The sequence below is a fragment of the Natrix helvetica genome (genome assembly GCF_964273705.1).
Source record: "Natrix helvetica genome assembly, chromosome: W".
In the NCBI taxonomy this organism is placed as follows: domain Eukaryota; kingdom Metazoa; phylum Chordata; class Lepidosauria; order Squamata; family Natricidae; genus Natrix; species Natrix helvetica.
This window is the reverse complement of record NC_138555.1, coordinates 82,723,710-82,734,402: the sequence shown is the minus strand read 5'-3', so window position 1 is coordinate 82,734,402 and position 10,693 is coordinate 82,723,710. Positions and strand designations below refer to the sequence as shown.

Genomic DNA, 10,693 nt, shown 5'->3' with positions numbered 1-10,693 from the left:
CTGTCGTAAATCGGTTGTCAAGCTTCCGGATTTACTAGGAGGATGCTGTGTGGGAAACGGTCCTTTTTTCATTGCCGTTGTAACTTTGAATGGCCGCTAAGAGAAATGTTGTAAGTGGAGGACTAGCTGTATTACTATTTGGGAGAAAGCGAAGATGCGGAAGACGGCTAACCGTCGCCCCTGTCGTCCTTACTGATCGTTGTTTTCTCTACAGATGGAGAAAGTCCACACTTTCCTGGATTATATCATGGGTGGATTACAGATCTCCTTCACGGTAAATTTTTAAAATTAAGAATTAAGACAAAGGAGGGATCTTTAGACATGCTGTTGTCTATTTATTATTAATCATTATTAATCATTATTAATCATTATTAATCATTATTAATCATCATTAATCATCATTAATCATCATTAATCATCATTAACTATTAACTATTATTAACTATTAACTATTAATTATTATTAACTATTATTAACTATTATTAACTATTATTTATTAGTATTTATTTTTAATCATTATCAATCATTATTACTTATTACTAATTAATCATATTACTTATTAATCATATTACTTATTAATCATTATTACTTATTGGTTATTATTAATTATTAATTTTACTGATAATAATTATTTATTAATCATCATTAATTATTGATTATTATTAACTATTATTTGTTATTTATTATTATTATTATTATTTAATCATTATTACTCATTATTAATTATTACTAATCATTATTAATCATTGATTATTATTATTAACTATTTATTATTATTATTATTATTATTATTATTATTATTATTATTATTATTATTATTATTATTATTTGTTATTACTTGTTAATTATTGTTAGTAATTGTTACTGCTTATTATTTATTATTATTACTTATCAATTATTGGTACTATTAATTATTCTTATCAATTATTATTATGATTTATTGTCTACCTGTATGAATTGTAGAATGGAATGGAATAGAGCTGGAGGTCATTTAGCCCAGCACCCTGCTTCAGCTGGGTGCTGGGTTTCAGCCGGTACGCCCCGGTACGGTGCTTCGGAGGGCCCGCCCGCCCGCTCATGTTCCTTAGCTGTATTTGACCGAAACAGTTTAACTGTCGTAACAATAAGCCATCATTCCTCCAGCTTCTCCTTCTGAGCATCTTTTGAAACGCGCGTGGAGAGCTTCGTGCCTTAAAGGAGACTCGAAAAATGCCAGGCTGCTGGTTTGACGTCGCCGATGCTATAACCCCTCGGCTACACCGCTGCCTCTCTCCCCCTCTCTCCCTTGCCCAGGTAGCCATTGACTTCACAGCCTCCAACGGTGACCCCCGAAGTGAACATTCCCTCCATTTCATCAACCCCCGGGAACCCAACGAGTACCTGAAAACGTTGTCGTCGGTGGGCGAGATCTGCCAGGATTACGACAGGTACAGGATACGTTTGCGCCTGGAATGTCAAAACTATAACTCCCCTGTCCCTGTTGTGGCTTGCCAGACTCGGACGATGAGGGGGTTGGGGAGGAACCTGGGCCAGCTCTAGTGTCTGGGGAAGGCTGGGATGACGTCAGACGCAGAGATACAGCCAGGGTCGTCCGACATTTCCCAGCCGCCGGAGAGGCAGCAGCTGCCTTTGGAGGCTGCTAGGAGTGGGGAGAAAGAACAGCTGGGGCCTGCTCCAGATGCACATATGCGCAGAGCAGTTAGGAGAGAAGAACAACAGAGGACAAGGAGTCGACTCAGGGAGCAAAGCACACGTGGATGCTGAATAACCTCTCCCCGGCTCGAGGATAAATAGAAGCAAAGGGAATTAGTGGTCGTAGGAGACAACAGTTCGTATTTCTGAAGATTTTGCTCATCGTGTTTCATGCTTCAAAGACCGCTTGCCAGAACTTAATTTCGGCTGGGAGCTCAGGGCCTTGCAATGATCGCAAGGAACTGATAAGGTCTGTGCTGCAGTTCACTCCTTGAAGGACTCTTGCCTGGGCTTTTCGGTGGGTTAATTCACAAGAGGTAAATAAAGAGGGGGGGTCAGAACAGCCCCCAGTCCGGATGGAAAAACTAAACTGCGTTTTCTCTTCCAGCGATAAACGGTTCCCGGCCTTTGGCTTTGGAGCGCGAACCCCTCCCGATTTCGAGGTACGAGCCCTGTGATCCGAGGAAGCCGAATCGTTTCCGTTTTTGTGCTCCGAGTTCGAGTCTTCGTTCCTGTTTTATTTGATGTTTCTTTTCTCCGACAGGTGTCTCACGATTTCGCCATCAACTTCGATCCGGAGAACCCCGAATGCGAAAGTAGGAAGGATTGTGATCTTTTTTTGGAGGGGGTGGAATTCTGGGATCTTTTTTTTTTTTTTTTTAAAGAAAGTTTTGGGGGATTGAAAACCCTGGGCAAGGCAAAGTGACGGTGGAGTTGGGTGGAGGGAGGGAGGGAGGAAAAAGAATTTTAAAAGCGAAAACATTAAGGAGGGAGGGAGGTGGGAAGGAGGGAGGGAAGGAAAGAAAAAAGGAATGGAGAGGGAGGGGAAGGAAGGAAGGAAAAGGAGATTTTTAAAAAGAGAAAATATTAAGGAGAGAGGGAGGGAGGAAAAAGAATTTTAAAACGAAAACATTAAGGAGAGAGGGAGATGGGAAGGAGAGAAGGAAGGGAAGGGAAGAAAAAAGGAATAGAGAGGGAGGGGAAGGAAGGAAGGAAAGGAGATTTTTAAAAAGAGGAAATATTAAGGAGAGAGGGAGGAAGGAAGGAAGGAAAAAGAATTTTAAAAAACGAAAACATTAAGGAGGGAGGGAGATGGGAGGGAGAGAGGGAAGGGAAGGGAAGAAAAAGAATAGAGGAAGGAAAAGGAATAAAAGAAAAGATTTTTTTAAAAAGAGGAAATATTAAGGAGAGAAGGAGGGAGGGAAGGCAGGAAGGAAGGAAAAGGAGAATTTTGAAAAAGATAAACTATTAAGGAGGGAGGGAGGAAAGGAAAGGGATTAAAAAGAAATAGATGAGAGAAAGAAGGAGGAGGGAAAGAAGGAAGGAAGGGAAAGGAAGAAAAAAGGAACAGAAAGGTAGGGGAAGAAAGGAAAGAAAGAAGGAAAAGGAGATTTTTTTTAAAAAAAGAGGAAATATTAAGGAGAGAGGGAGGAGGGAGGGAAGGCAGGAAGGAAGAAAAAGGAGAATTTTTAAAAAAGATACAATATTAAAGAGGGAGAGAGGAAAAGAAAGAAAAAGGATAAAGAAAGGAACAGAGAGGGGGGAAGGAAAAAGGGGGGAAGGAAGGAATGGCAGGAAGGAAAAGAAAAAAGGAATAGCGAGGGAGGGGGAAGAAGAAAGGAAGGGAAGGCAGTTTTTTTTAAAAAAGAGGAAATATTGAAAGGAAAGAAGGAAGGAAGGAAAGAAGGAAGGAAAGAAGGAAGGAAGGAAGGAAAGAAGGAAGGAAGGAAGGAAAGACAGAAGGAAGGAAAGAAGGAAGGAAGGAATGGCAGGAAGGAAAAGAAAAAAGGAATAGCGAGGGAGGGAGAAGAAGAAAGGAAGGGAAGGAAAATTTTTTTTTAAAAAAAGAGGAAATATTGAAAGGAAAGAAGGAAGGAAGGAAGGAAGGAAGGAAGGAAGGAAAGAAGGAAGGAAGGAAAGAAGGAAGAAAGGAAGGAAAGAAGGAAGGAAGGAAGGAAGGAATGGCAGGAAGGAAAAGAAAAAAGGAATAACGAAGGAGGGAGAAGAAGAAAGGAAGGGAAGGAAGTTTTTTTTAAAAAAGAGGAAATATTGAAAGGAAAGAAGGAAGGAAGGAAGGAAGGAAGGAAAGAAGGAAGGAAAGAAGGAAGGAAGGAAGGAAAGAAGGAATGGCAGGAAGGAAAAGAAAAAAGGAATAGTGAGGGAGGGAGAAGAAGAAAGGAAGGGAAGAAAGATTTTTTTTAAAAAAAAGAGGAAATATTGAAAGGAAAGAAGGAAGGAAGGAAGGAAAGAAGGAAGGAAGGAAAGAAGGAAGGAAAGAAGGAAGAAAGGAAGGAAAGAAGGAAGGAAGGAAGGAAGGAAGGAAGGAAGGAAGGAAAAGAAAAAAGGAATAACGAAGGAGGGAGAAGAAGAAAGGAAGGGAAGGAAGTTTTTTTTAAAAAAGAGGAAATATTGAAAGGAAAGAAGGAAGGAAGGAAGGAAGGAAGGAATGGCAGGAAGGAAAAGAAAAAAGGAATAACGAAGGAGGGAGAAGAAGAAAGGAAGGGAAGGAAGTTTTTTTTAAAAAAGAGGAAATATTGAAAGGAAAGAAGGAAGGAAGGAAGGAAGGAAGGAAGGAAGTTAACCTATTCCAGATCTCTTTCTTTCCTTCCCTGGCAGAGATTCTCGGGGTGATCGAAGCTTACAAGCGCTGCCTGCCCCAAATCGAACTATACGGCCCTACCAACGTGGCACCCATCATCAACAAGGTGGCAGGGCCTGCAGCCGAGGAGGAGAAAAGCGGGATGCCCACAGTAAGCGGACCCGGCTGGACCATCTAAGAGGACCTACCCGAAGGGGGCAGAGGCGGAGGGGGGATCTCTCGTCCCGTGTGTGGCCCCTGTGGGCTCTGAGACACCCCCCCTCCTCTGCCCTCTCCCGCAGAAGTACCGGGTGCTGCTCATCCTGACCGACGGGGTGGTGAGCGACATGCCCGAGGCCTGCGATGCCGTCGTGCGGGCTTCCCGCCTGCCCCTCTCCATCATCATCGTGGGCATCGGGAACGCCGACTTCTCCGACATGCGGGAACTGAACGGGGACCGCGGGATGCTGGAGACGGAGGAAGGACGAGCCGTGCGGGATATCGTGCAGTTCGTGCCCGTCCGGGAGTTTAAGAAGGTGAGGGACGGGACGGGCGCTGCCAGCCTGTGCCAGGCTCGGCTGGGCAAGAAAGGGGGGGGAGGTAGGTGGAAGACACCCCGGCCGCCAAGAGAGGTTAAAGGTTTGGAGCTTTCATTCTACCTCTCTTTCCTTCCTCCCTCCCTCCGTTCTTTCTTTTCCTTTCTCTCTTTCTCTCTCTCCCTTCCTTCCTTTCATTCTACCTCTTTCCTTCCTCCATCCATCTTTTCTTTCTTTTCCTTTCCTCTTCCTTTTCCATCCTTCTTTCTTTTCCTTTCTCTCTTTCTCTCCCTCCCTCTCTTCCTTTCATTTTACCTCTTTTCCTTCCTCCCTCCCTCCATTCTTTTCCTTCCTCTCTTTCTCTTTCTCCCTTGCTTCCTTTCATTCTACCTCTCTTTTCTTCCTTCCTCCCTCCATCTTTTCTTCCTTTTCCTTTCCTCTTCCTTTTCCTTCCTTCTTTCTTTTCCTTTCTCTCTTTCTCCCTCCCTCTCTTCCTTTCATTTTACCTCTTTTCCTTCCTCCCTCTCTCCGTTCTTTTCCTTCCTCTCTTTCTCTCTCTCCCTTGCTTCCTTTCATTCTACCTCTCTTTCCTTCCTTCCTTCCTCCCTCCATCTTTTCTTTCTTTTCCTTTCCACTTCCTTTTCCTTCCTTCTTTCTTTTCCTTTCAATCATTCTCTCCCTCCCTCTCTTCCTTTCATTTTACCTCTTTTCCTCCCTCCCTCCTTCCGTTCTTTTCCTTCCTCTCTTTCTCTCCCTCCCTCTCTTCCTTTCATTCTACCTCTCTTTTCCTCCCTCCCTCCCTTCCTTCTTTCTTTTCCTTTCCTCTTCCTTTTCTTACCTTTCTTTTCCTTCCTCTCTCTTTCTCTCCCTCTCTTCCTTTCATTCTACTTCTCTTTTCCTCCCTCTCTCCCTCCCTCCCTTCCTTCCCACACTTCTTCTTTCTTTTCTTCCCAGGCTGGCCCCAATGCCCTGGCAAAGACCGTTTTGGCTGAAGTTCCCAAACAAGTGGTGGAATATTATGGGAGCAAAGGAATCCCTCCGGGGACACAGAAATCCTCCTCTCCACTGCCCCAGTGAGACCCACCCCCCAAGTACACCCCCCCCTGTGGGCATGATCTGTCCAGCACCTAAATGTGAGTGTCCAAAGCAACGGTGCTCAAACATGACGGCTCGGAGAAGGCTGGACTTCCAGTTGCCAAGAGGCTGGTTTGGGGGCGGGGGGGGGGGTGAGGGGAGAGGTAGAGATATAAATTTTGGGTGGAGGGAGATGAAAAAAAATGGGTGAGAATGAGCAAAAATAGAGTCCGAGGGCTGCACCAACTCGAGAAGGCCTCAGAATGGCGGGGACTTCAACTCCCAGCATGCCGAGCGGCGCTGTTTTGGCCTAGGCTTCCTGAGGCAGTAAAAAGCAGACGCTTAGTCCCCCAAACCCTCTTTTTTTTTTCAACGGCTGTGGATTATGGTCATTCCCAGCCCGTAATGAGTCAGTTTGTGAAGAGTCCGGCAGAAGTCTGCCAAAGTCTTTCGGGAGAAGGCTGATAAGCACCCGCCTTTCTCTCCCTAATTGCCAATTGGTTTTGCAAGGCCAAACGGAGCACAGAGTCAAAACGGAGCTTCAGAGTTTAAAACCGACCAAAACGAACCGAGTTGCTTCCTGCAAAAGCTCACGTCCGTTCGCTCCTCTTTTATGTCTTATGGGAGGGGCCAATCATCTCCAAGCCGTACGCCCGAGTCGCTTTCTGGCAGCTCTGCGCATGCATGCACTGGGAACAGGCTCCCCCTGTTCCTCTGCCTCGCTAATGGCCGGAATGCTGGGAATTGCAGTTCTCCCTTCCCTTTGGAAGGGAAAGGAGAGAGCCACCATCTTGAACCTGGTCCGTTGCCCCCGTTTCTTAACAGTAACAGAGTTGGAAGGGACCTTGGAGGTCATCTAGTCCAACCCTCCTGCTCACGCAGGAGATCTATACTAGGGATTCGAACCACCAAACTGCCGACCTTTCTGATCGCAAGCTCAGCGTTTTGCTGAGAAAAACCCCGGGGAAACCACCCCACGATCCTCATAGAGGACAGGAGAGCAAACAGTCACGGGGGAGAATGCCAAACGGGGGACGCCTTGGGCACTCCAGAGGTCATCTGTGCAAGAACTCAGGTGTAGAGATAAGGGGTTGTGCGAATCGGTGGGTTTGTGGGTTGTGCGAACCGTCAGGAGGGCATCAAAGCATGAGGCAAATCTTAAAAAGAAAAGACTTGGGCGACTCTTGGGGACCTTAGAGGCCCAGCTTTCCCACAACAGCAAGAACCCGGGTTAGTGGATTGTGTGAATCGGCAAATTTTGCAAGTGACCATTGTGCATCATTCTCTCTCTCCCTCCCTCCCTCTTCCTCTCTTCCTCTCTCTCTCCCTCTCTCTCCCTCCCACTCTCTCTCCCTCCCTCTCTCTGTCTCTATCTTCTCCCCATCCATCCCTCCCTCTCTCCCACTCCCTCCCTCTGTGTGTGTGTCTCCCCCTCCCTCTCTCTCTGTCTTGCTTTCTCTCTCCCTCCCCCTCTCCCTCCCTCTCCCACTCCCTCCCTCCCTCCCTTTCTCTCTCTCCCTTACCCTCCCTACCCTCTCCCCATCCCTCCCCCTCTCTCTCCCATTCTCTCTGTGTGTTTGTGTCTCCCCTCCCTCTCTGTCTCACTTTCTCTTTCTCTCCCTCCCCCTCTCCCTCCCCCTCCCTCACTCCCTTTCTTTGTCTCTCTCTCTTCGCCCCATCCCTCCCCTTCACTCTCCCACTCCCTCCCTCTGTGTGTGTGTCTCCCCCTCCCTCTTTCTTTGTCTCGCTTTCTCTCTCCCTCCCCCTCCCCCTCTTCCTCCCTCTCCCACTCCCTCCCTCCCTCTTTGTTGCTCACTCTCCCCCCTCCCTTTCTCTCTCTCCCTTCCCCTCCCTCCCTCTCTCCCTCCCTCCCCCTCTCTTTCCCATTCCCTCCCTGTCCTTCCCTCCCTCCCTCTGTGTCTCCCCCCGTCTCGTTTTCTCTCCCTCCCCCTCTCCCTTTCGATCTTCCTCCCACTCCCTCCCTCCCTCTCTGTTGCTCACTCTCCCTCCCTCCCTTTCTCCCCTCTCCCCCTCCCTCTCTCCCTCTCTCCCTCTCTATCTCCCCTGCCTCCCTCCCTCTCCCCCTCCCTCCCTGTCTCTCTCTCCCCCCTTCCTCTCTCTCTCTCTCTCTCCCTCCCTCCCTCCCTTCCTCCACTCCCCCCCTCTCTCTCTCCCACCACCAGGTGCCTGTTTCTCTGTCCTCACACTTCCGTCTTCCAGTCTCCGGCCCCTTCGGAAACCTACCCACGGTCCCTTCGGGTGGGGGGAAAAAGAGATTGCACGAACGGGGAGCTGCCTCCATCTTCTGCGGCATCAGGCCTCCCAATAGCGACTCAGGACGTCAGCGGGCACCACGGGCATCGGGCACCCCCTCCCCCCAATGTTCCCCCTTCTCTGCCTTCCCAGATCTTTGCCTGAAACCCCCCCTCCCCCCAAAATAGCTTGCCGGGACTGACCCCAACATCCTTTAATAAACACCGTGAAATCCTCCTGAGATTCTCGATTCTTTGCCTAGGCTCCTTGCCGGACGGAGACACAGGGAGTCCTCGACATACGACCGTTCAGTTACGTGACTGTTTGAAGTTGCTGCAGCACTGGAAAAAACTGACTTAGGTTCGGTGCTCACTTATGGCCAGTCCTCGCACTTATGACTGGTCCTCACACTTATAGCCAGTCCTCACACTTACAGCCGATCCTCATACTTATGACTGACCTCCACACTTACGACTGGTCCTTGCACTTATAACCGGTCCTTGCACTTACAACAGCCAGTCCTAGAACTTATGACTGGTCTTTGCATTTACAGCCAGTCCTTGCACTTAAAGCCAGTCCTCGCACTTACATCTGGTCCTCACACTTGCAACAGCTATTCCTCACATTTATCACTGTTCCTCACACTTACAACAGCCAGTCTGCGCACTTACAGCTGGTCCTCACACTTACAACAGCCGGTCCTCACACTTATGACTGGTCTTTGCACTTACAGTCGGTCCTCACACTTACAGCCAGTCCTTGCACTTACAGCCAGTCCTTGCACTTATGGCCGTTCCTCACACTTACAACAGCCAGTCTGCGCACTTACAGCTGATCCTCCCACTTACGACAGCTGGTCCTCATATTTATGACCCTCGCGGCCTTCCCCCACAATCACATGACCATAATCCAGGTATTTGGCAACGGGCATGCGTTGAGGATGGGTGCGGTGTCCCTGGGGTCGTATAATCACCATTCACGACCATTCCAGCCAATTTCCGACCAGCAAAGTCAATGGTGGACATCCGGATTCGCTTAATGACCACAGGTTCACTTAACGGCGATCTGTGGTGATTTGCTGAAGAATACTAGCAATGAAGGGTTATAAAATCAGGGGCGAGTCGTTTAGCCGCCGCTTGGCTCAACGGTGAGGAAATTCCAGCCAGTTATTTCCGTCGTAAAGTGAGGACTACCTAGCTGTTTAAAAACTTATTATTATTATTATTATTATTATTATTATTATTATTATTATTATTATTATTATTATTATTATTATTATTATTATTATTATTATTATTATTATTATTATTATTATTATCCCTTTTCACTGACTTGGTGGTGGAAATGTTTATTCTCAAAGGGAGTTTTATTCCCAAATTTGACTATTGGCGTAAGATAAAAATTGGTAAAAAGTTAATCGGGATCTCAAATGCAGAGATAGGCTAAATTGGTTAATTCATAACCTGGTTAGTTTACCCTTAATGCTGGCCGGGATGAGAAGCAGTTCAGGTCCATGCTTCTCAACCTTGGTTAGCTGGGGAATTCTGGGAGTTGAAGTCTTCACGTACCCCAGGTTGAAAAACAGTATTTTAGCTCTTTTTTTAAAAAATAGAAATAAATAAACCCATTTAATCGTGATTTTAATAGTTAATCGTGATTTTCCGTTAATATTGGAGTTTTGACTTGGGCCAATAGGATGCCGAACATTTACAGGGTGGGGCCCAGGACTATTGACCCCGGAGGCTTGCTTTTGGGATACCCATCGTCCCCAGGATGATGGGTTGTACAAATCAACACGAGAGCCAGTTCGGTGTGGCGGTTAAGGCATCAGTCTAGAAACCAGGAGACTGGGAGTTCTAGCACTGCCTCAGGCATGAAAAACGGCTGGGTGACTTTCGGCCAATCACCAGGAGACTGGGAGTTCTAGCACTGCCTCAGGCATGAAAAACGGCTGGGTGACTTTGGGCCAATCACCAGGAGACTGGGAGTTCTAGTCCTGTCTTAGGCATGAAAATTGGCTGGGTGACTTTGGGCCAATCACCAGGAGACTGGGGGTTCTAGCACTGCCTCAGGCATGAAAAACGGCTGGGTGACTTTGGGCCAATCACCAGGAGACTGGGAGTTCTAGTACTGTCTCAGGCATGAAAGCCAGCTGGGTGACTTTGGGCCAATCACCAGGAGACTGGGAGTTCTAGTCCTGTCTTAGGCATGAAAATTGGCTGGGTGACTTTGGGCCAATCACCAGGAGACTGGGGGTTCTAGCACTGCCTCAGGCATGAAAAACGGCTGGGTGACTTTCGGTCAATCACCAGGAGACTGGGAGTTATAGTACTGTCTCAGGCATGAAAGCCAGCTGGGTGACTTTGGGCCAATCACCAAGAGTTGGTGAATTCTGGTCTAGCTTTAGGCACAAAAGCCGATGGATGATTTTGGGCCAATCACCAGGAGACTGGGAGTCCTAGTCCTGCCTTAGGCATGAAAACTGGCTGGGTGACTTTGGGCCAATTACCCAGAGATTGGGAGTTCTAGTCCCGCCTTAGGCATGAAAGTCAGTTGGGTG

At 47.3% G+C, this 10,693-nt stretch overlaps 1 protein-coding gene across 1 annotated transcript in view; it reads left to right on the top strand.

Annotated features, from left to right (window-relative positions):
• The window catches only part of CPNE6 (copine 6), a 25,899-nt gene extending 17,535 nt beyond the window's left edge, over positions 1–8,364 (top strand). Inside the window, exons 9-16 of the mRNA XM_081968875.1 lie at positions 215–274; positions 1,294–1,427; positions 2,081–2,135; positions 2,237–2,288; positions 4,309–4,442; positions 4,573–4,806; positions 5,761–5,939; positions 8,064–8,364. Of these exons, the coding sequence (XP_081825001.1) occupies positions 215–274; positions 1,294–1,427; positions 2,081–2,135; positions 2,237–2,288; positions 4,309–4,442; positions 4,573–4,806; positions 5,761–5,883 (792 nt within the window). The 3' untranslated portion in view covers positions 5,884–5,939; positions 8,064–8,364. The remainder of the gene's footprint in view (positions 1–214; positions 275–1,293; positions 1,428–2,080; positions 2,136–2,236; positions 2,289–4,308; positions 4,443–4,572; positions 4,807–5,760; positions 5,940–8,063) is intronic.
• The last annotated feature ends 2,329 nt before the right edge of the window (positions 8,365–10,693 follow it).